This window comes from Amblyomma maculatum, chromosome 10 (assembly GCF_055883805.1).
Source record: "Amblyomma maculatum isolate TAMU_Amacu chromosome 10, ASM5588380v1, whole genome shotgun sequence".
In the NCBI taxonomy this organism is placed as follows: domain Eukaryota; kingdom Metazoa; phylum Arthropoda; class Arachnida; order Ixodida; family Ixodidae; genus Amblyomma; species Amblyomma maculatum.
In genome coordinates, this window is record NC_139353.1 from 167,066,369 (window position 1) to 167,092,454 (window position 26,086).

General features: G+C 44.0%; 1 protein-coding gene across 5 annotated transcripts in view; it reads right to left on the reverse strand.

Annotated features, from left to right (window-relative positions):
• LOC146177871 (E3 ubiquitin-protein ligase UHRF1-like) overlaps positions 1 to 25,673 on the reverse strand; it is a 209,499-nt gene extending 183,826 nt beyond the window's left edge. Inside the window, exons 1-5 of one of the 5 annotated variants that reach the window (XM_084580623.1) lie at positions 24,328 to 24,911; positions 23,915 to 23,973; positions 19,573 to 19,759; positions 15,194 to 15,319; positions 13,554 to 13,601 (exon numbers count right to left, since the gene is read on the reverse strand). In XM_084580623.1, coding sequence (XP_084436749.1) covers positions 13,554 to 13,601; positions 15,194 to 15,319; positions 19,573 to 19,725 — 327 coding nt within the window. In that variant the 5' untranslated portion in view covers positions 19,726 to 19,759; positions 23,915 to 23,973; positions 24,328 to 24,911. Of the gene's footprint in view, positions 1 to 13,553; positions 13,602 to 15,193; positions 15,320 to 19,572; positions 19,760 to 19,853; positions 20,194 to 23,914; positions 23,974 to 24,327; positions 24,912 to 25,300; positions 25,490 to 25,522 lie in introns of those variants that run through there. The other 4 variants (XM_084580625.1, XM_084580626.1, XM_084580624.1 and 1 more) reach the window with 4 other exon arrangements.
• Between the last annotated feature and the right edge of the window lie 413 nt (positions 25,674 to 26,086).

The following is a 26,086-nucleotide window of genomic DNA, read 5'->3' on the forward strand; positions in this document are numbered from 1 at the left end:
CAAACAGAAGCAGGAGGAGTTAGTACAGCAGACATCAGCGATGATTGAAATTGATTTACAGGATAGAAAAGGCGCAGTATCTGTCACAACTCTCCGCAGACACATGTACCATGCAGTAAAGGAAGGTAGGAAGGTGGGAGTGAAAGAAGAGAGGGAGACTGAGGTGCCGTACTAGAGGGCTACGACCCACCACGCTATAATGACTTCATCTTGTTGTGGCTCCACATTGACGAGGACAGATACGGAGAATGACAGACCAAGTGCTCACTATCAACTGTCAAAATTTATTAGGACATGTAATATATATGAAAAAATCAAAAGAATACAAAAAGAAACAAAGCTTAAGCTCTGTTGAGAAACTGGCTTTGTCCCGCTCTGTGTCACGCCTCGTACCGGAGGGCAGTGTACCACAGTGCCTTAAATTGTTTTCGAACTGTATCCAAACCACAAGGGAGGCCAAAAGTTCCCGACTGTTCTCGGGATGTATCAGAGCCAGGCAAGTTCGGTCTTGGAGAGCTAACTGAAGCTGGGCAGAGGCTAGTAGAGTTTTGTCAAGAAAACAACCGGACCATAGCGAATACTCATTTTCAACAGCACAAGAGGCGCCTGTACACATGGACTTCACCGGACGGTCTATACAGGAATCAGATTAATTATATTCTTTGCCAGCAGAGATGAAGAAGCGCTATACAAGCAGTAAAAACAAGGCCTGGGGATGATTGTGGCACCGATCATCAGCTTCTTGTTGCCAAATTTAAGCTTCGATTGAGGAAAACGCAGAAAACTAGAAGGCGTTTCAGGTATGATCTGGATCAAATTCCATCAGAATATGCTGTGGAAGTGAGGAATCGATTTCAAGAATTAGATCTAGAAGACAGAGAGCCTGAAGAGATGTGGACTGATGTTCGTGATATAATACAAGAAGTTGCTACTAAGGTAGTTCCAAAGCAAAAAAAATGCAAGAAAGCAAACTGGTTATCTGAAGAGCTTTTGCAAATAGCTGAGGAAAGGAGGATGGCAAAAGTTATGGGAGAAAGAGAAAGATACGAGGTTCTCAATGCGGATTTTCAGAAAATAGCAAGAAGAGATAAGAATGCCTTCCTGAACATACAGTGCCAAGCAGTTGAGGACAACAGCCAACTGAGGAACACAACAGCTCTGTATAAGACGATCAAAGATATTAAAGGAAGCTTCTGTGCTAAGCTGGGCGTGATAAGGGACAAACGAGGCAGGGACCTCACTGAAGCCTCAGAGATAAAGAAGAGGTGACAAGAATACACAGAAGAACTGTACAAGAAGAACCCGGATGTGCAAACCCAACATAAGACTGTTGTGATTACTGATCTTGAACCGGGCATCCTGAAGAGTGAAGTTGAATGGGCCTTAGCCAACCTTGCTAAGAACAAAGCTAGCGGAATTGATGGCATTCCAGCAGAGTTTCTTCAAAACCTCAACCATGGCGACGCTGTTAACGTTTTGTATACATTATGTCAGAAAATTTGGACAACCCTGCAGTGGCCACAGGATTGGAGGAGGTCAGTTTACATCCCCATCCCAAAGAAAGGCAGTGCCAAAGATTGTTCCAACTACTGCACGATCGCGCTTATTTCGCATGCTAGCAAGGTGATGTTGAAAATCCTCCAAGGTAGGCTGCAGCAGTATGTGAATCAGGAGCTCCCGGACGTGCAAGCTGGGTTTTGCAAGGGCAGAGGAACTATAGACCAAATTGCCAACCTTCGCTGGATCATGGAAAAAGCAAATGAGTTCCAGAAACCCATCTACTTCTGCTTAATTGATTATGCAAAAGTGTTTGACTGCGCAGATCACAGCAGATTGTGGCAAGCTCTCCAAGAGATGGGAGTTCCAATTCACCTCATCTGTCTCCTCAGGAACCTGTATGAAGGACAAGAGGCCACAGTAAGAACTGGGCATGGTCTTACTGATGTGTTTCCGATTGAGAAAGGAGTGAGACAAGGCTGCATACTGTCGCCCTGCCTATTTAACCTATATGCTGAGTGCATCATGAGGAAGGCTGGTCTGGACGAGTCTTCAGCTGCAGTGAAGATTGCTGGGAAACGTATCAACAACCTTAGATATGCGGATGATACCACTTTAATGGCAGAAAGTGAAGTGGAACTCAAGAGACTTCTGATGCGAAGTTTGGGCTTAAACTGAACATTAAAAAGACAAAGATCACGGCGTCTTGCCCTATCAAGTCCTGGAGCATCAAGGGACAAGAAGTGGAAGCTGTGACAGATTTTCTCTTCTTGGGATCCAAGATTACCCCGAAAGGAGACTGCAGCCATGAAATTAGGAGACGCCTGCTTCTGGGAAAGAGAGCCATGGCTAGCCTTGACTGTCTAGTAAAGAGCAGAGACATTAGACTGCCAACCAAGATCCGTATAACTCGTGCAATGGTCTTTCCAGTTGTGATGTATGGTTGCGAGAGATGGGCTGCGAAGAAGGCTGACCGCCGAAGAATTGACGCATTTATGTTGTGGTGCTGGCGGAGACTCTTGAGAGTTCCTTGGACGGCCAGAAGATCAAATCAGTCGATATTGTCGACCATAAACCCTGACTGCTCACTGGAGGGTCAAATTCTAAAGTTAAAGCTCAGCTACTTTGGTCATCTGATGAGAAGAGAGGAGTCGCTGGAGAAAGATTTGATGTTGGGAAAGGTTGAGGGTCACCGGAGAAGGGGTAGGCAGCAAACGCGATGGTTAGATGGCATCCTCGAGGCGCTGCAGATGAAGCTATGTGATGTTAGGAAGATAGTGAGAGACCGGAAAGCGTGCCGTGATATGGTCCATAGGGTCACGAAGAGTCGGACACGACTGAACAACTGAACTGAATTGAACCGAGGCGGCCAGTGGCCGATTGTGTATGTCCTTTGGTGTCGTATTTTTCGAGGAATGGATTAAGGGCCATGGTTTTGGACAAGGAAGGTTTTTTCGTGGTCTTGCCGAAAGGCTTGTTCTTTGCGAGGTCGGAGAAAGCAATTGACAAATGTTTCATCCAGCTGTTCATCCAGCTGTAAAAAAGAAGGCACTCGAGTTACTTGGGGATCTCAACTTTGGGCGTTTGGCGTCAGGTGTTAAAGCGGCACAGGCAGGTCAGTTTAGCGTGTTTTTCACAGCGAAAACACACAAACCAGACATCCCCTTCTGGGTTATTGTTTCAGAACACAATACCTGGCAGCATACCTACAGAAGCACCTGAAGTCGTTGGTTATAGCTGATCCCTTCCTTGTTCCTAGTTCAGACACAGTGGTTCAGTTCCTGAAGCGCAATGAACTTCACTGTGCTTCAGCGTTCAGTATCGACGCTGAAGATCTTTTCTATTCACTGTCGCACGTGCAATTCTTGAAATATGTCAAGGAATGTATCGCTCTACACAACGATGAGAATGCCTTCATCTCCCGCTGCGGAATTTCGGTCGACAGTTTTCTCAAACTGCTGGTTTTTCTTTTTTATCTCACGTCAACCTTTACTGGATGGAACAACAAGGTATACATTCAAAAATCTGGCATCTGTATCGGGTCATCTGGTATCTGTATCGGGTCAAGGGTTGCCCCCGTCTTGAGCGATATTTTTTTGTGTGCGGTTGACAGGTGGCTGGAGCACGATTTAGAAGGGATGGTCACGAAAGTATTTCGATACGAAGATGATTTTCTTGTTTTTGTCGACTGTTGTGACCCCAATCGTGTTATGGTCAATGTTTTGAAGGCTTTCAAAGAAAGGGGCGGTGGTTTGAACTTCACTTGCGAAGCCCCTCATAACGGGAGAATCCAATTTTTGGATCTGCCTTTGTTTTTTGAAGGTCAGCATGTGTGCTGGTCATTTTCACCAAGGTCTTGTAAGCCATTGTTAAATTTTTCATCAAGTCATTCGAAGTTGATTAAGAACGACATTGCTTCTAATGCATTGAGTTCGGCCCTTACCAAGTCATGTCCCCATTGAACTAACAAAGCTTTTGCAGATCAGGTGACCAGGCTGAGAAGCGCAGGGTTTCCGGACTCAGTGTTCGCAGCGGCAGCGCAGAGAATCCTGAAGCAGCTGAAGCTAAGCCTCATGACCATAAGGACACAAAAAGAAAGAGGCCGGGAAAAGGAAAAGTTCGCCGTCATCCCGTACTTTCATGGTGTTTCCCACGGCCTTAAGAAGGTGGCTCGGCGTTACAACGTGAACATGATGTTTTCGTCTAGAAATAAACTAGGTCGATAATGTGCTGCTATCGGGTGAAGATGAATGGGTGTGGTGTTGAGCACTCTGATCTGTGGGTGGAGTGTGCCTGCGGGGTGGTTTACACCATTCCGTTTTCCTGCAGCCTGCACAATACAGGTCAGATGGGGCGCTGTATTAATGTGCGCCTACGTGAGCATGCCAGGCCACTCGAAAGCAGGTCAGGGACACACTTCTCCAAGCATGTCAAGGGTCATGATTGCACACCGCTGTTCCATGAATCACGCGTTATCTGGAAACATAAAGACAAGACAGCCCAGGAAATTGTGGAGGCATTTAAAATAAAAAGAGTCATCCGACAAATGTGTAAGCGCACCGTCGTTATTGCTGCTTGATGCTGAATTTGACTATCTCAAACATTTGATATGGTGATGCGGTTTGACACCAGGTCGGTTTTGATATGAGCCTTGTAACCATGGACAGGAGTGAGCATGTGTTGCCTTTTGTTTCTTTGTGTATTCTTTTGGCTTTTTCATATATATTACATGTCCCAATAACTTTTGACATTTGATAGTGAGCACTTGGTCTGTCTTTCTCCGTATCTGTCCTCGTCCCTGCAGTGCCACAACAAGATGAATACTTACCAACTTGCCCAGTTTTCTACTCTCGTATAATGGCTTTCGCCTTATCGCACTTCAGTGGTCCAAAGTGCCCTCTAGAATTTTGAAGTCGACATCTCTGCCGCCTCCAAAATCTTCTGCTTGTTCTTTATGTAGTCCGAAATAGTTTATCTCGAAATCTGGCCCTCTTTTGCGACATCTGCCTGTGATCAGCCACCTTCCACGAGCTTCACAAAAGCCGCTTTCTTCGCCATCGACATGGTGAGGTACTTGCCTAGCTTCATCGGTGCCTTCAAGCAGACGACAACGTCAATGGTCCCTTCTCCATTATGAACCACTGAATCACAACACCGACTCTGTTGAGTGCCTTCTTGCTGCCGCGTAGCATGCAACAAAAAAAAAACTCCTTATGAAATCCGGAAAGAGCTTCTTGAAGAACTGAAGCCGATTCAATAAAATGCGAGCCACAGTGGCGACAGAACCTAGTTCGGCACGCACAGCCGGCACCGGTTTCAAGGCTATCGAAGAAAAACGTAAACAAGCAAAATGGCGCCGAAACCGCTCAAAATGTGTGGCAGTTGGACCGGCTGACGCTTGGAATGTCCGAAAAATCGAATAGCCCTCCCTGGAGTGTTCGAAATTTTGAGCCGCATAATACATTGACTTTATAAGGTATGTCCTGGTGCCGAGAAAAAGTCCGAATAATCAAGTATGTCCGAAAAATCAGCCGTCGACTGTATCCCCTCGCTAGTTCAGGAGTGAGGTGTCCATTACATACCTGCCAAACTGACAACTTAAACCCTCTCAGCAAGAGAAGGGGGTATGTAGCAAGCACGGATCTTATCTAAAATTTAAGCCAATTTATTACAGATTTGGTGAAATTTCCACAGCTACAAGCGGTATTCAAGTCTTTTTAGAGATCAGTGAATTAAATGCTACCGGGTAATTGGAGGAATATGGGAGAGGCCTTCGCCCTGCAGAGGGTATAGTCAGGCTGAGGATGATGAATTAAATGCTGTATCATGTATCATGAGTGCATCATGAGGAAGGCTGGTCTGGACGAGTCTTCAGCTGGAGTGAAGATTGCTGGAAAATGTATCAACAACCTTAGATATGCGGATGATACCACTTTAATGGTAGAAAGTGAAGTGAAACTCAAGAGACTTCTGATGCGCGTTCAAGAAGAGAGTGAGAAGTTTGGGCTTAAACTGAACATTAAAAAGACAAAGATCATGGCGTCTTGCCCTATCAAGTCCTGGAGCATCAAGGGACAAGAAGTAGAAGCTGTGACAGATTTTCTCTTCTTGGGCTCCAAGATTACCCCGGAAGGAGACCGCAGCCACGAAATTAGGAGACGCCTGCTTCTGGAAAAGAGAGCCATGGCTAGCCTTGACCGCCTAGTAAAGAGCAGACACATTACACTGCCAACCAAGATCCGTATAACTTGTGCTATCATCTTTCCAGTTGTAATGTATGGATGCGAGAGTTGGACTGTGAAAAAGGCCGACTGCCGAAGAATTGACGCGTTTGAATTGTGGTGCTGGCTAAGACTTTTGAGATTTCCTTGGACTGCCAGAAGATCAAATCAGTCGATAGTGTCGACCATAAACCCTGACTGCTTATTGGAGGGTCAAATTCTAAAGTTAAAGCTCAGCTACTTTGGTCATCTGATGAGAAGAGAGGAGTCGCTGGAGAAAGATTTGATGTGGGAAAGGTTGAGGGTCACCGGAGAAGGGGTAGGCAGCGAACGCGATGGTTAGATGGCATCCTCGAGGCGCTGCAGATGAAGTTATGTGATGTTAGGAAGATAGTGAGAGACCGGAAAGCGTGGCGTGGTATGGTCCATAGGGTCACAAAGTTGGACACGACTGAACAACTGAACTGAACTGAGCTCTTAAATGCTGTTTTTCCCAATTTTTGCCAAATTTGATAAACCCTGTTATTCTGATTCAGTTTCTTGCACTGATTTCAAATATGTAGCTATTTTTTCAATTGGCCAATTAGTTCAAAAGATAAATGAAATTAATTGTTCATAATTTTCAGGAACAATGAAAAAATAACTGCACTACAAAAAATTGACATGAACCCTTTGCTAGCTACTAAAGAGCATAATGAGTACAATGTTAGGAGCCCTTTATTGATATAATAAATATTAGCGAAGTTATACAGTTCAAAGTTCACTACTCCAAATGTGGGTGCCTGAGGTAGAGAAAAATTAAAAACTTTTTAACTGATATAACATCGCTAATATTTATTATATCAAAACAGTGTTCCTAATATGTATTCTTTACACTTTCTAGTACCTATATAAGTGTCCATGGAAATTTTTTATAGTGTGGTTATTAGGTAACTCATTGTTTCTACAAAATATGAACAACTAATCTCATTTATCTTTTGAACTAATTGTCCAATTCGAAAAGTAGTTACATATTTGAAATCAGTGCTGGAAACTGAATCAGAATACCAGGTTTTATCAACTGCGGTCAAAAATAAGCAAAATAGATTTAAGAGCCATGTTCCCCCTTAAGGATCCTTCTGGTGCTGCGGCTCCAGGAATAAGATATCCATGTCGTCTACCGGTCGGGCCGCAAGCATCAGGATGCCGACGCCTTGTCTCACTACCAGCAGACATAGCCAGCCTCTGCGAAATCGAGAGTCCTGCACAGTCTCCGATCATCGGGGACGTTTTCTGAGCAGCGCAAGGATCCTTGGATTTGGGGCCGAATTACGGGACTCACTCTAAAGCTTTAGAGCATGACGTCAAAATGACGATGCTGTGACGCCTCGGCGAGACGTCAACACGTGACGAAAATCGGAATCAACCAATGATCGCCAGGGTGCCGCCCCGGGCTGCTTATTTTCATGGCAAGAGGTTTATTCGCACGTCAAGGAGCCGTTTGCTAACTTTTTTATAGATATAGCATGTGAATAAATTAACTAAAGCTTTATTTTTTCAAGAAGCCGCATTTAAAGTTCAACGTTATAAAAAAAAGCAAGCAGCAGCTCCGCAGCTAGATTGTGAACAAGGGAGCCGTAGCGTTGACCTTGGTCAGTAACCATTAAATTTTCGAGCAGCTACGGTTTTACAATTAAACGCTCTCGTGGGTAGCTTCTTTTGCCGCGAGGGCACGCTGGCAGAGGTAAACAAACCGTGAAAATGGCGCTTTTCAGTAAAACAGCTGATTCCACGGCAAGTGCCGGCTTTGCGCATCGTCTAAAGTCAAGGTACTGTGTGATGGTCCTAAATGCGCGGAGAAATCATATCGAAAGCAGTGTAATCGGAGCTTTGTTTATTTTTCTTTAAGAAACAAAAACAAAAGAAAGATCAACCGCGGAGCACAGGCAAAATAAACTTTTATGTCCACATGAACGTCTCACACAGAAATACTTCAGTTAGAACGAACACGGAGAAAAGCAGCGCGGTTGAGCGTAAAGCCCCTCAATAAATTAAAGTAGCGCCATCTCCTCTCTCCTCCTCCGGCGGAGCCGCTCCTCTCGCATTTCGACCGTGGCTCCACCTACGGGGTGAGCAACTAGCGCGGGCTCTCCGGAACAGGCGCCGGTCACAGCCGTCTCGATCAGCGCGCCTCCGTGCGCCAGTAAAAGCACTGGCGCCGGGTCTCACCAGAGCATTCCAGATTGCATTTTGTCGCAATGTGTTCAGGTTAAAATATTACTCACTGCTGCAACATAATTACCGAATGTTGACAGGGATTTCCCGCCAGAATAGTTTCAGCTGTGAGTGTCTTACACCACATGTACGCGATTTCGGCGTTGGTTCAACTAGCCGTTATCTCCGTGTGTTCGTAGTTCGTCACCTTTGGCCAAACTCAGCGGCATGCTTTAAAAAATTTGTAACTAGGCGGCGGACAGGAACAATTTTGCAACAGTCTGTGTGTGGTTTCTTTGCAGTGTTGATTGGATTGCGAGCTGCCGGTAAACTTGAGAAGTGTGGCAGCAGTTGTCTTCCATGTATTTTCAACTTCAGCTACAGATCAGAATGAACTAGGCAGCAGAAGCTGCAGTCTGTGTGGTTTCTTTGCAGGTTTGACTGAATTATACGCTACCGTTAAACTTGAGAAGCGTTGTAGCAGTTTTATTTTTAATATTTCGCGCTGAAATGGTTCCGTTTTCATCTGTCAGTGTGTGACACCATTCGTACGCGATGTCTGCGTTGGTTGAACTCGCCTTCACCACCGTGCTTCTATCAGCCGCCGGCCAAAGTGCGCAACATGCTTGAAAAAAAAATTAACTAGCCGGCGGGAACAATTTAGCAGCAGTCTGCGTGGCAGCAAAACACACGGCGATATGTGGCGCGCGCGCGCCGCCTGCACTGGTGGAAAGGAGGAAGCTGCACGCCCAGCAAAAAAAAAAAAGCACGCGCGAGCACGTGACGCCGCTCGGCCAATGAGAGGGTCGAACGACGAAGAAGAGCGCCGGAGAGGAGGCGGGCGGCAAACTTCACATGTTGGCGCTACTTTTAGTTTATTGAGGGGTTTTAGTTCAGCGTACACTACCAACCTCGCTCAATTTCATTCGTTTTGTACTGTATGTCGCCTTCGCCTCTGCTTTTTGCTTTGGGCGCACTGCGGAGCCCAACCACCCTTCAGCGCCAACTTTGCAGCAGTTGAGTTCAGCCAGTTGACGCACGCACTTCTCACCGTCAGTTATGAGAGGCCTACTACCTGCGGAGACTTGAAATCCTCCGAAGGCAAAAAAATAAAAAAAAGATCGAAGCCCGCATGACAACCGCACCATCAAGAGCGGTCGACTGTGAGCTTCATCGCAGTTCATCTGCGCATTCGTTGCACCACCATTCCACTTTCGCACTTTCAAGTCGAAATAGGCGTCGGAACACCTCGCCAAACAAGTAGAACGCATTCTCACACACCGGCCTACCTCGTTGCTCGCACCGGCGTTGCCGTTTCAGCGCTGCAGCCAGCACTGACACCACTCCACCGCGGACCCCGCGCCATTTCTGCTCTAAAACGTTTTAGACTGCCTCATCACGCTGTACAAAAATAGTCAAAAACCACAAGCATAATTAGGTGCGCGACATCATCTGTTTTCTCGCCTCCGCGACGCAATCACAGCATCCCGTGACGCAACTTTTCAAGATGGCGACGGCGACCAATAGGAGTGAGCATTTCAGAGCGCTCTCAATTATAAAGCGGCCCGTAATACGGCCCCAGGGCTCTTCTTGACTTTCTCTCCGACATCTCGGCGGTTACACCATCGCGCGCACTGCGGAGTCAAGCTTCACATTTTGACATCCGGGACAACCTGCTTTACTGCTGCAATTACCATTGACAAAATTACCTCATGACGCAATTCCCTCATCATTCCATCATTCCACGACACTTACGGGCCTACATTTGCTCATGTTTTCACACTGACATGCAATGTGGTCACACAGGCCTTTTCAAAATTACCTCATGACGCAATTACCTAATGATGCAATTACCTCATCATTCCACGACACCTACGGGCCTACACTTGCTCATGTTTTCACACTGATATGCAATGTGATCACACAGGCCTCTTCAAGATTACCTCACGACGCAATTGCCTCATCATTCCACGACACCTACGGGCCTACATTTGCTCATGTTTTCACACTGATGTGCGATGTGGTCACACAGGCCTTTTCAAGATATACACACGCTTACGCCTCCGAAATTACTGGTGTGGCATGTACAACTTTGTTTTGAAGTATGCGTACTTGTGCCTCGACTGCCAACGCCGCAAGACACCCATTCATCGTACTTAGAGATTTGCAGCCACTCCCATGTCTGCCTCGCCCTTTCGAAAGTGTGGGCATTGATTTATACGGGACCCTCCAAGTATAAATCCCGTACACGGCATCCCGTACACGGCATCTGGCAAAGGATAGGTTATTATTGCACAGATCAAATGACACAGCATGCTGAAACCACCATTCTCCCTGCTGCGACAGCCCAGGATGTGGCATCCTTTCTGCCGCGGCGGTTTATCCTTAGACAGGGCGCCCCTCGTGAGCTCCTCAGCGACCAAGACCGCGCCTTCTTGTCAGATGTCATTCAAGCTCCGCTCCGAGAGTGCAACGTAATTCATCGGACTTTCACTGCGCACCACTCTCAAGCAAACGGCCTCGCTGAACATTTTAACCGCACTCTGGGTGATATGCTGGCTATGTACGTGGGCTCAAACCACATGAACTGGGACCTGGCACTTCCCTATATTGCATTCGCGTACAACGCTGCTGCACAATCTACTACAAGATTTTCTCCTTTCTTCCTTCTTTATGGCCGCCATCCCTCCATTCTTATCGATACTGTGTTACCCTACCACCCTTACTCGTTTGATTGCACCACTGTTTCGCAAGGTGCGAAGTATGCCGAAAATTGCCGCTAGGTCACACGGTCCCTCACGATGGCTTGCAACAAGCTTACTACGCAGACGATCCACCTACCCCGCCTTTCACGCCTAGCTCTCTCATCTGGCTATGGATACCTCCTAGTACACTGGGCATCTCCAGGAAAGTTCTCGCATAATATCACGGTCCCTATTGTAACTTGCAGCGGACATCACCTGTGAATTACGTTACTGAGCCCCTCACGCAGTCTCCTGATCTCCGTCACCGCAGCCACGAGACAGTGCCCGCCCAATGCCTCAAGCCTTACTATGACCCCGTGGTCTCCTACGCCCCTTAACACTTTCCTGTCCGCGTCTATTCCGATCATTAGCCCGCTAACGAAGGTTTTACAATTCGAATTTCCCCGCTTTGGAAGCGCTTCTGGACAAGTGGCGGCCGCCTGTGGGAAATAGAAGAACCCTTCTTTCAGTTTTGCCCTTGATTTTAATATTTCCATCCTGCGCGCATCGAGATGGTTTTTGGTGTCAGGTGATCGTTGCTCCATGTGCACATCACGGCGTCACCGTCATGCGCTGGTGCTCCTCGGAAACGGCACGTTTCTGCAGATATCGACGCATCTAAAAGCTGGTTTTTGGATGTCGACAGAAGCAGTGACGATTCTGAAGATGACTTCAGCTCTTCAGATTTCAGTAGTGACAACGGATCTGCATCAAATCAACCCGGAACGTCAATGCCCATGCCCCGGTAAGTGTCGGATTGTCCTCCGAAAAGTTCCGCTTTTGTGCGCGCTAATAGAAAGCGGTCAGAATGATCCTAAAGTCATAACTGTTATCTGCAGGGTCTCAATGTCATTCAGGCAGGACTACTTGCCGCTGACAGTGCAGAGATTCATGTTTTCGGCAAAGAGAGAGCCAGGGGTCTACCTCGGCGTTGCGTGCCGGAGTTCCTTTCGGCGCTACTCAAAAGCCGTTCACGCGGTGGCCCGATCATCACTAGGTGTAATCTTTTCTTTCGTAGCTTCATTACTATTGTATCTAGACAGTCAAGATTCATTACATTGTTAGATCAGTTTCTGGCCTACACAACTTATATTGCAGATGTCTTTGTTTTTTTTTGTTTTTTTTTGTGGAGAAAACTGATGTTTTTGTGAGTTTTTTTATTTTTCACTATTTTCGTGGCAATTTTTGAATAAGGACATTCATTTCGAGTACTTTTGTAAAGAGAATTTCTTGCTCTACAATTTGATATCAAACACTCCTATATCACGCAAGGTTTTGGTAAAGAAAAAAAATGTTTAATGACACCACCCAAAAACCACTACTTTTCCCGCGGACAGGAAAGTGTTAAGTCGCCAGGTTGGCCCCTTTTGTGGCCGGGGGCCATTGTAAAGAAGAAGACGAGCTTGTGCTCGAGCCGCGTGCTCTTTGCCTGTTCGCGCGCCTGGCTGGTCTCGCTGATCGGTAACTGCTTCTACGCATTCCCCAGTTCAGTTCAATTCTTCTAGAAATAAACCACCACCTTCTACTAACCCCCGCACACAGGTTCTACTGAACATTTGTCCCTGTCTTTTTCACACAGTGTCTCGTGCACGGAAACTGCTCCACAAAGCAGTGATAGCACTGTGACCTCTGAGAGCAGTGGTGATGCCCTCTGCAAAACTGCATTGAGTGTAGTTAAGGGGGGACATGGCTTTTAAAGCTAATTTTCCTAGCTTTTGACCAAATTTGATAAAACCTGGCATTATGATTCAGTTGCCTGCACTGATTTCAAATATGTAACTATTTTTCCGATTGGTCAATTAGTTCCAGGGATACATGAAATTAATTATTCAAAATTTGCAGAAACAATGAAAAAATAACAGCATTATAAAAAATTCACATGGACTCTTTGCTAGATACTAGAAAGCATAATGAATACATAGTTAGGAGCACTTTTATGATATAATAAATATTAGCAAGGTTATAGCAGTTCAAAGTTCACAGTTCCAAATGTGGATGCCCTCCTGCCTGATGTAGAGTGAAATTGAAAAATTTTCAACTGCTATAACTTTGCTAATATTTATTATATCAAAAAAAGTGCTCCTAACATTGTATTCGTTATGCTTTTTCGTACCTAGCAAAGTGTCCATGTTAATTTTTTGTAGTGCGGCTATTAATTCATTGTTTCTGCAAATTATGAACAATTTCATTTATCTCTTGAACTAATTGGCCAATTATAAAAGTAGTTGCATATTTGAAATCACTGCAAGAAACTGAATCAGAATAACAGGGTTTATTAAATTTGGTCAAAAATAAGAAAAATAGATTTAAGAGCCATGTCCCCCCTTAAGCATACACCTCTGCAAGGTCTATGTGGCCACTTGGGCTTCTGCTTGGCAAAACAAATGCACCCACTGACCTTGTAGTACTCGCTGTCAACATCAGACTCCGAAGGATGGCTTGGTTCCTGGAAAGGCATTGAAAACTATCTATCATCAAGGCACGTTCTGCATCAGTTCACAGAAATCAAAGTTATAAAATTAAAAAAAAAAGCCTTCAAGTAAACCCAATTAGAGAGTGGTATTCAATGAACCACTTTGTGCAAACTGACACAAGACAGAATTTCAAGAGCCCAGCCTCACCATTCTTGAATTAATTGTGATACCCGTTGCCCATATTTGCAAGAACCCTCCTGAAAGACTATCCCCACTTTCTTTGCATTACTAGGAATGCCTGACACTGGTAAAACTTCGCAGCACGAGTGCACATCTTCTAAGTTTCCAGTGTTTTTTTTTTTTTGTTTTTTTTTATTGGGAACTTCATTGCGATAACAAGAAATATGCGCAAACACTGTTTGGACTGATAGCTATAAAAGCTAGTGGCCGGTCCAATACAAAAATTACTTGTAGTTCAGCCTTCGGCGCTCTGCGGCTGAACTACAAGTAATTTTTGTATTGGATTGACCACTAGCTTTGGTAGCTATCGGTCCAAACAGTCAATCATAATGTGCACACTAGGACACGTTTACAAGGTACACACCTCAAAACCAAGAAGAATATAGGAGACTCTCAAGAATAAAAAGAATGCATAATACTATGGAATACAAAAATATGAAAACAATACACAGAGTGCTTAGAGAAATGATGTGTAGATAATTCACAAGACAAGAGTATCAGGCAAAATTTCATTGGACTTGAAACGCAGTTTGTAAGTAATTTTAAAATTTCTGGCTACTAATTTGTTCCATATTTTTGCTCCAAACTTGTTTTATGAGGTATGGTCACACAGTAAGCTCAATAAATTTATTAGAATACTCAACTTGAGTTTTAAAACTGTCACTTCAGCCACATTAGGCAGAATAACGGGCGCTAAATCACCAAGATTGGTTCACCTTCGGGCTACATTCGTGTAACACTTTTGAGCCTTCACTCTTTTGCCATAAAGGTTTTCAAGTAGTGTCATGTGACTGATATATCGCACAGCTGTACTGCATACGTGAAGCTGTTGTGCCTGCAGGATTTTCGCCACATTCCTTTTTTCATAGAGAATTGCTAATCAGATTCACAACTTTTCTTTCGTGTTTTATCTGCACAAACTGTTACACTCAACCAAAGTTACCTCATCATGGCACAAAAGATTAAAAAGAAAATTCACAACTTCTAAAGCTTCTGTGGCACAAACTATACAACCCGCTGAAAACTTTACCAGTGTTTTATTGAATCTATTTACGTTGTGCTATCAAACTTTTATGGGCTGTTGCAGAAAATATGACGAAAGAAACTGATGCAGTAAATGAAATGGGCACTGTCCAGTGAGGGAAAAAAGGTTAATCTGAGTTTCAATCTGTTCTCACTTACTACAAACTTTCTGTTCATGTAATTCATTTCAATGAAGAACACATTAGGATTTGGTAACAAAAAGGTAAACATTTTATCCCAAATAATTACAAAACTACCATTTTGTGTTTATATCTATGTGGACCTCTGTCTACAGCCATGTTCTGAAGTGCAGCGGCATTCTTCAACTCGCAGAAATGCAAAGAAATGTTCAAACACTCACCTCATGGGAAGCAGAACAGCTCGCAGAAGCTGTCGCAGCAGACTCCACTGGAACAACCCGGACTAGGAGCTGAATGATATCATTCAGTCCAACATCGTAGTCAAATAGTGTGTAGCCATCTTCCAGCTGAAACACGGATGAGCAAGCCAACAACAGTCAACGCTAGCACAGGCCTCATCAGGCAACGTTCACACAGAATAATTTGGCCTAAAATTCAAGGGGAATTCTCAAGTTCTCAAGCATTCTGTGCTTGCTGACTTTCTATCACATTCTCCCAACCTTGTGCAGCCATTCCAAGATATCTTTTCCAGCATGCATAAAGTTTATTTGTTTACTGATCGAAAAGTAGAAAAAATTCAGTCGAAAGCACTCAGTTCATATATTAAAAATACTCACGTCATGAAAGCGGAACAGCCATATGCATCACTGCACAAATACAGACCTTGTTTTGTCGCCGGAAAACGACTGCAATGAAGTTCCTTTTAAATATTTATCATCATAGATTAAACACAGATAAGGAGGACTCTGAAAACACCCCAGCGTCACTCCACTCAAGGTAACCATAATTATTGCATTAGATCATTCTGGCCACGTTATGACACGTTTAAATACTCGTTTTTTCCTAAGGCAATCGAAATGTGGAATGCGCTACCAAGTGAAATTGTTAACATTACTAACCCTGATGTCTTTTTCCAAAAAGTTGAACGTTTTTTTCGCCAATGAAAATGATGTTATTTGACTGTCGGGGATTTTCAGTTCCATTGTATTTCTTTTTGTTTGTACTGTTGCTATGTACGATTCACTTGACCCACTCCTGTATGAGCCTGAAGAAGGCTTACAGTATTAATTAAAAAAATATACTGCCAGCCAATTTTGCAAGAAAATAGCACAATACACAAGAAAAGCTAGCTGCCAGCTTCATACATGAAACATGTTGGCAAAAAAACAAAGAACACAGAAACATAAAGTAAGCTTGGAGGAAACCATGGCAAATTACCCGCAGTGAGAATACAAACTAGAAATAACTACAAGAAATCTTTTCAAGCTGCCTTGCAAAATTATTAGATTCAGTTTTGTTACTGGCAAAGAGTTCCAATCTGAAATGGTTCTTGCAAAAACAGCTGTTCAGGCACTCAAATACTTTCACTACCACAGCTGCTTTCAGATGCTACTGGCCTGAAATAAGCTCAAGTATTCCAAGAGATTTTTCCCTGCAAATTCGCCCACTGTCGCTAGCAAAGTCGCATTCGGGCACAACATGCACTTTACTCTATGTGGATCGCTCCCATCCGCATGACCCACATGTTCAAACTTTCAGAACTGAAACCTGCCTTTTCTACCTAGCGTGACATTCTAATCAAGGGGGGACATGGCTCTTAAAGCTGTTTTTCTAATTTTTGTCCAATTTTGATAAACCCTGTTAGTCTGATTCAGTTTCTTGCACTGATTTCAATTATGAAACTATTTTTTCAATTGGCCAATTAGTTCTAACGATAAATGAAATTAATTGTTCATAATTTGCAGAAAAAAATGAATTAATAACTGCACTACAAAAAAGTAACATGGACACTTTGCTAGGTACGAGAAAGCATAACGAATACAATGTTAGGAGCACTTTTTTGATATAATAAATATTAGCAAAGTTATAGCAGTTCAAAGTTCACAGTTCCAAATGTATGTGCCCTCCTGTCTGATGTAGAGCAAAATTGAAAATTCTTCAACTGCTACAAAATCGCTAATATTTGTTGTATCAAAAAAGTGCTCCTAACATTGTATTCATTATGCTTTCTAGTACCTAGCAAAGTGTCCATGTTAATTTTCTATAGTTTGGTTATTAATTCATTCTTTCTGCAAATTATGAACTGCTAATTTCATTTTCTTTTGAACTAATTGGCCAATTGGAAAAGTAGTTGCATATTTGAAATCAGTGCAAGAAACTGAATCAGAATAACAAGGTTTATCAAATTTGGTCAAAAATAAACAAAATAGATTCAAGAGCCATGTCCCCCCTTAATAGGAAAACCCCAAAAGGAAAATGCAAAATGATGCCTTGACATTGACTGTGCAAGATGGCTCTAAGGTCAAGCCAGAGAAGAAAAATATAAAAGAAGGACAGGACCAAAAGAAAAAAAAAAAACTTCCCAAAAAGATTCCCATAGAAACGAAGGGCTGCCGAAGGGTTCGCCTTCGAGACTGATTTCAGGGGTGGAAGCGGGCTCAAGCCTTTTGGAGCAACCCAGGGAGCAGTAACAAAGCCAATTTGGAAAAGCTTTGGAGCAATAAAAAATGAAAGTTTGGAGCATTTGAATTATGTTTTGGAAGATATTGCAAGGGACAAACACTTTTATTAATTGCAAGTGTTTTTGTTTCTGCCATACAAAAATACCCAATTTCATCCCTTTCTATTGATTGTTCAATGCTTTTCTGAGTACACCCGCATATCTTTGACAAGACATGTGCAAGTTTTTGAAGTAACACAACTGACATGAGCTACAATTTGGGAAAAGACTAGCAGCAAATCGAATGCTTGCTTCTACACTTCATAACAGAATTAAGTCTGACTATTTTGACACGACAGATTGAAATGTGGAGTCTGCAACTTTGACGTGCTCCAGCACCACCATTAGTTTCGAGTTCACATCAATAACCAGCACATTTCCACTCTCCTTTTTGATCCTACACCTATGCTGAAAAATTCCAGGGTTTAACGTCCCAAGGCAGCTCAGGCTATGAGAGATGTCGTGTCAGGGGACTCAGTAAATTTCGACCACCTAGGGTTCTTTGACATGCACTGACATCGCACAGCACACAGGCACCTGGCTTTTCACCACCATCAAAAAGCGGCCACCGAGGCCGGGATTCGGTTCCGCTTCCTTCGGCACAGTAGTTGAGCACCCTAACCACTGCGCCATCTCGACAGGGTGGTAGCCTTTTCCTCCTACAGATTCTTTTGCTTCATAGCCTTCTGCGAGTGGCTCCTCACATTTTAATCTGAACGACACTGGCACTTTCTTAATTTAAACATGTAGGCAAAAGGCCCTGTATGGCTTTCCAACACTTGAGAATGTCTAGTGAACGACACCGTTGTAGTGTCACCCCCTTATGCTTCAAGTATGCTTTGTCTGACTTAGGCTTGACACGCTTGGTATTAACAAAAAGGTGCAATGGTAAAGTACCTGCTTGTTTTCACAACCGAACCGTTAGGACAACTCGAGTTTTCTGCTATAGAGCAACATTCCTAATGGCTTGAGGTACCAGCCGTGACTGCTTTGCTGATTTCTCTCACCATCAGCAGTTCAAACGGCTTGGAGAAGGTGCTACGTGAAGTGCACAAAAAAGTTTTTTTTTTTTGTAAGTATTTCGCTCGAGTCACTTGCAACTTGCTTTAAATTTACTTGCAAATATGTGACGCTCTATGCTGTCCTAGATTATGAAACTTCTATACGTAATATGCTCAGCGCGAGGTGCATTATAGCTGTCATCATTCTGCTGACTTTGGTTCGACTAAAGCAGCCCTGAGAGCACGCACAAGGAGCTCACGTCATGCCACTGCCCAAGTGTACTTCTCACTGTCACCTAATCAAATTGCATCAAATCACATTTTTGGAGCAAATATCATTATTAGCCCCCTGTGCAGCAAAATGCCGTATTCTGCTAAATTTGATGGCAGAACATCGTGGCAGCCGGTTTGGAGAATTTTAGAGAAATATTCCGCTTCAGAGCAGGATGGAGTGAAAGCGAAAAAGCGAAACAGAAAGCGGACCACGCACGTCCCTCATCTTGTCACTTCGGATTAAGCTTTCCTTCTGCCTCCCATTTTTCCGTCTGACAGGCGTTTCTAGTCGGTATTCAGATTTGCTTTTTAGTGGTCAAGAACTTTTGTTGCTAAGGAGAAGTACATCAAAATTTAAAGAGTTTCAAGAACCCTTGAAACAATTTTTCGAAAATTAAGCGATTTCAAGGGCCTGCATGAACCATGCGTCAGCACTACTATGCTCCAATGCGACTCCGGCTATGGAAGGCGCCGTAGTGAAGGGTGCCGTAATGATTTCGACCACCTGAGGTTCTGTAACGTACAGTGACATCGTACTGCACACGGACGAATTGCTTTCGCCTCCATCGAAAAGCGACAGACGCGGCGTGAATTGGTAACGGCCGAGCCCCAGCGGCATATCTTTGAAGCAACTAATTTACACGAATATTCAACGGCTAAAAGAAATATTTTCACATCATACAGAACGGAAACGCCCAGGAGGCGCACTGTTATGAGCAATTTTTGCATCGCTGCCGGACAATAACGGCGCTACGCGCGTAAGGGCACTACCGCTCGGCCTGCGATGATATCAAAACGCATGTTAGGCAGCTTTCTGCAAGCCCACCTGCTTGCCGCGGTAGAAGAGTCTCTGCAGCGTTGTCTCAACTTCGAACTCATCGCGGATGCGCAGTCGCAGATCTTCCACCTTAGTGATCTTGGAGAGACCATCGATGCGGACCGACTTGGCGCCGTCCATGGTACGCACTTGGACCCACATCCTGAAGGATACTGATCACCTTCGAGCCCGTGGCCTAAAAAGAGGAAGTACAACGGATTCGGTCTTGAATAAACGACCACAGCAAAACGCACACGCTAACAAACAGCAAACTTGTCGTTGTTATATACCCAACCCTCTGCTCACGACGGGCTTTAATTGCCTCTGCTCTAACTGCGCTGTCTTTTTCGTTTTGGCATAGTTTTGGCGCGAAATTTGCCGACTTACTCTGTCACTGTTACCTGCTGTGTTCAAGAACCCGCCAATGTAGGTCTAAAATATAAACACATAAAACCAATAATACAATACTTTATTTCTTTAAAACAAGTTTTATTAAGATTTCAATTGCGCAAGGCTATATTTAGGTGATTTTTGAAGAAAATTCAGTTCAATATAGGTGCCAGTAGGTGGTGTCCAAATTTTGACGGTCATTGCGTGGGCCAGAGCAGAGCCACCTAGAATTTGGCGCTGGCCAGAGGCACCGGGGGTGATGCTACATTCACACCAAATCGGTCTAGGGGCGGAGCTTCCGCTTTTCACGTGACCGTTGACGTCATGGCATCGGCAAAAAACAAAAAAATAAGCTTTGCTCCGGCGCGGCGGCTGCGCGGAAAGCGTCGCCGAGGTAAGTCGCCTTTTTTTTTTTTTTTTTTTTCTTTATTTCCTGGCTTTGGTTCATACCATTTCACAAGAACACAACACGAATAACACAAAACAAAGTACATATTGGAAGGTCATCATCAGCCAATGTCAGGGTACACAAGCGGCCGTTATGGCTCTAAAGTTGAAGCAGGCGACTTACCTCGGTTAATGTGCCGAGGTAAGTCGCCTGCTTCAACTTTAGAGCCATAACGGCCGCTTGTGTACCCTGCACTCGTTGTAGCTAGCCAGCAGCGGGAACTTAAAATTCCTTATGCTAGCATAAGCAGACTTTCACTTTTTATTCACATTTTTTTTGCAAATCTTCGCCGAAAGATCGCGCGAACCTCGTTCAGTTTCACACTATAATATAGCTGCTGCAATAGAAATGTGAGTGATGATTATACAAACTTACTATGTGCACTCGATGTGAGCTTAGAGATATTGTTCTTGAACGATACCTTTAATTGTGATCATTCGAACCGCGCATTTGCGGAGCTACGCCGATCATCAAAATTATAGGCTTATCGATCTATAGCTGCATATTGCGCAACTTAATTCTATGCAGCTAATAAAATGGCACATTTTTAGCTGGCATGGCGTTTCGTCGGCACTTACCTCGATCATGCACAGAACCTTCATGATGAGGTCGTCATTGAGTTCACCAGCTGGTACATATATATATATATATATATATATATATATATCCATTTTACTCTCGGGATCTTAATTTATTTCATTTTATACATATGTATATGGTCCTATACCTAATACCCCTTGTCCGTTCTTATGCTGTGCTCATATTTTCTTCTAGCTGCAGCTCAGGTGTTTCATGCAGTCTTCAATATTATATCCTGGAGCAAAAAAAAATGGTTTGCTTCCACTCACTAACAATATTAATTAAACCGTTAAGAAAAAGAAATAAAGAAAATAAGCTAATTATAACAGTACTGTTTACCATGTCTCTCACAGCAGCATTTTTATTATGCCTGCTCTCATTCGATCATACCGTTCTAATTTAAACAATTCAATTTTTTTTAACAGGACAGAAATCTTGACCAGCTAGTTAAGCTCGTGGGGCTATTCTGGACCTAACTGGCTCAAGCTGGAACCAACTGAGGATTTTCCCATAAACTATGCCCCAAATGGTGAAGATTTCTGCTTGATATAATTAAAAACAAAATCTCAGAACTGAAAGCATAGCCCCATGCCCTTCATAAATTTAGCAGAACATACAGTACCTGTAGCTTTCACACCATGCATCAACTTTTCTATGCAAGTAAAAGCAATCGATGCATTGATTTTCTCAAAGAAGGCATGATATGCAGGGAAGACTTCGAAGTCATTAAAAATTCAAGTTTATTTATTATGTACATTATTTACATTGAAATGAACACAATTTCATTACAGAGAACAAAAAAAAAATGAAGCCATATGCAGGAATTAAAGACAGAGATGAACTATGCATGCAATAAAAAATGCGCCAGAAACATACTCTAATTTCCAGATATATAGTCTGCACTGTCTGTAAAAACCAGCTAAAGAAAGGATAATTCGCATATGGCATACATTGCATGTGACTCAGGTGTATGCATAGCAATAATGGCATAACATGGTAAACACTCTTTTTTTTTTTTTTTTTTTGAAGTATTATGAGTGCTTTTCAATGCACACCATTGCCATCACGTGTGCAGGGCAAAGACCTCTGCCATATACATCAGCTAATTAACGGTTTCCTGTGCCAGCTGCACCCGCCTAGTCCTCACAAACTTCCTGATCCCATCCGCCCACCTTTCTGCCTCCCTCTGTGACGTTTGCCTTCTCTTGAAATGCAGTCAGTTACCCTATAGCAACCATCGGCTAGCTTGCCCGAATATTAAATGCCCTGCCATGTCCATTTCTTCTTGGTTTCAACTAGAATATTAATAACTCACGTTTATTCCTGACCACTCTCTGTGCTCACTTACTGTCTCTTAGTGTTAAACCTATCGTTTTCTATATCAAAACTGTCTGCATTGTCTAAAAGTTCTGTTGAAACCTTTTTTTTAGCCTTCTCATTGCTGCCCAATAGGCAGTACCGAAAAGATACAGCTGTCACATATACTATTTACTTCTTGAGGTATACTACTGGGCAGCTGTCATTCATGATCTGAGAGCTAGTACCTGCCAAATGTACTCCAAGTCAATTTTATTTTTCTAATTATTTGACTGCCATCGAAGAGACAGGCGATTGTTATACCTGTACTTATAAGACATATTTCCTAACCACTTCCAGGTCCTTGCTACCTATTGTAAACTCCTATTTGCTATCCTAGCCTATTAAGTGTTACTTTCATTTTCTCCATATAAAAGTTTAGCCCTATTGCTCTACCTTGCCTGTCTAAATTCGCCCCCTGAGTTACTTTGCAAGGCACCAGTATCAATGAATCACAGGTTACTGAGGCGTCATCCTATACCCTTCAGTTAAAAAAAAAACGGCTGAATTATTTGGTGAAATGAGAGATAGGGCAAAATTGTGCCTTTCTAAGTCAATGATTGTATTGGGGTCATTTGTCGTGCAGTTGCCTTCGTTTAGGGAGAGGCTTCAGAGATGAACATTCCTTTACTGGTGAACTTTGTACATGCAAGCCAGAACTCACTGGCACAGAACTGGCCAGCCTTCTGAAAGCACAGTAAAAAAAAATAATTCGTTTCGGAGAGAACTTCCTCGTTATGACAATGATAAAAAATTGAAGTGCCCTTTTCCCAACCTTCCACAATTTTTCTATGCATTTCTGAAGGCCCTGGAGGAACTGCTGGCTCAGACACTGCAGCCCCAGAGGTTTCTGTTGAGTCTTTATGGTCATGGAATGTTGACGCGGTCGATGCCTTCGCATCAAGCTCTGTTCGTTTAAACTTTTCAGGACGCGTCATGGAATCGAAGACCAATATGTAGCTGGTGTCAAACAGATAAAAGTTGGACCCACATATATGCTGTGACATATAAGCGGCACTTTACAGCAAAAAAAAAAAAAAAAAAACATTTTCTCATGTCCTGCAAATTTTTGCCGCTGATGAATATATGCATAATACTGCTTTTACAACATATATATTGTAACAGCAAATTCAATTAACATCATATTTAACAGCCGTCAACACCATTTTTAATATTTTCTTCCCGCGCGCTTCAACAAAGAAATACTGAGTACTTCCGAAATACCGCGAAATACCGAGTGCATATGCATACGCGCACACGCACGCATACACACACACACACACACACACACACACACGCATACACACACACACACACACACACACACACACACACACACACACACACACACACACACACACACACACACACACACACACACACACACACACACACACACACACACACACACATAGGGCTCCTGATATCATTCTTGAATCTATATGCATGTGCATGCAGATTTGTATATGTAGTTACAGGCGGTTACAGAAAGGCTAAATTACTAACGCTAGTTGAATGAAAAAAAGAAAAGAAAATCAGCTAGGTATAACCATCATCAATTTCAAATCTTGCACATACCGAGTTGTCATTCTTCCAGTATTCTTCGTCGAGGATGCAGATTTTTACAACTTCTTTCTCTACCCGGAAAGGCACGTCCATAAGAATTTTTCCGTCATATGATGAATCATGGAGAACATGTAAAGAGGTACGCATTTATCAGGTTTGTATAAATGACTCACACACACACACATGCACTCTCTCTCTCTCTTTCGCGCGCACGCAAATAAATTTCGCGCAATCCTTGCTACAATCGAAAAGCGAAATTATTGCTCTTATGTACAGTATAAAGTTCACATTACAGCATTGCACAGTTCGCCTTAATGCTGTCGTGCTGCAGCGAAATGGCGCAAGAAAAATCGAGTAATGCTTGCATGCGTATACACATACATATATTACTGGCTAGAAGCGCCGTCACTGTGAAAGGAACTTACCTTTGGGTGACGAATCGAATTCTCGTGAAGTCCGCGCAGCTATACTTTACGTTGTCAGCCGAGATCTCTCCGACTTTTTACAATCTTCTTCGCATTTCAGGTTTCAATGTCAGTAGCCTCCCTCCTCATGTATGTCGCTGAGGTAGCGTCGCAAAATGAGTTCCTGGCGTTCAGGAGCGTCACTCGTGGTCGCGAGGAAACAGTGGAATGGATAGAGAAGATCGAGAAGCGCGCGCGCGGATCCACGGCCGGTTTTTTATGGTAGTATTTCTTGCCGACGCCATGACGTCACTGATCACGTGAAAAGCAGAGGCCCCGCCCCTAGACCGCTGTGAATGTCTATGCCCGAGGCACCGGGCCGGTGGCACCGGCACATGCACCTGATCACCAGACCATCTTTATTGGCATGGAGGAAGAAAAAAAATAGGAGGGAGCACCGCGGCGGAAAAGTGAAGCCTAGTCATAAAAAAATATATGGAAAGAATCATGGCAAATTAGCCCTCACGTGATACGGCCATGGATACGGCAAGCGGTAGCCGGTAGCTTGTTTCGGTTGCGCTTTCGCACGCTTCGCCCTGAAGGAATGCCTTCGCGTGGCCTTCGCCACGCGACGCCTGCACTGGAAACTTGAGGCGCGCGCTGCGAGCAGGCTGTGGATGGAACTGGGCTGATACCGTGGGGGCTGCCGCCGCCGCGCAGTGCACCCGTGTATTTCGCGAAGTATGGCTGGGACCCCTCAGCAGCGCCATATGAAATGCTTGCGGGGCTCGGCGCTCAGACGAAGCACGCGAGAACAAGAAGGACGAGGGGACGAAGCGCTGATCATCGCTTCGTCCTGTCGTCCGCTATGTTCTTGTGCTCTGTCTTCGTGCGCTGAGTCCCGCAAGCATGGAATCAAACCAACTAGCCCAACAAAAAGTACTGCCATATGAAATGCTGCGTGCCGGGGTGCAAGAACTACACGCGTATATACCTCTCGGGGCTGTCGCTCCAAGGGAGAGTATCCTGTTATGCGCACTCCTCGAGAAACGAAACGTTTGTTTGTCAGGGCAGGTGCATGTATTGTTCGAGACGAAAATCGTCTGATTCATTTAGGAAATGCAGACCTCAAATACACATTGTTACACTGAAGCCAGTTCCCCAGGCATGCAATGTTATGTCGAATTCGTCGCGAAACCAAAGATGAAAAGACCACCTGCAGTTCTCACTAGTGTGCCTATAAACACGGAGTACAATGCAACAATTAATTGTAAACAAAGCAACTTATGTGTTACGACGAGACGCGCAACTTTCGGCAGACCACTCCGGTAGGCTTTCCGCGAGGAGGTTGGCTTGCGGAGGCTGCGCGCGCTCCCTCCTAGCTTTTTCCTTTATCCATGTTTATTGGAATGCTCCGTCGCTTTTGCGCATGCGCCAGCTGAAAGAAGTGAGGAGAAATAACTTGCCGGATGTGGCGTAAAACGTGTTTTATGTTTTGTTTGTAAAATGTCTGCCGCTTCTCGTCGCTGTTTCTAGGGCCGATAGCTGGTCGCCAGTGTCGCCGGCTCCGTGATCGCTCGCAAGCCGGACTTGGCTGTGGCGATGGTGGCGGACGGGTTTCTTCGCATCGTAGTTTGAATACAGTGCCTAGAATATATACAGTATATTCTAGGCACTATAGTTTGAATATCGTAGCCGAGTGGCCGTGTGTGGACGTGTTCCTTTCCACTTGTTATAATACTCCTTGAGCTTCGGCCTCGCGTACTGCTGTTCGTCAAGC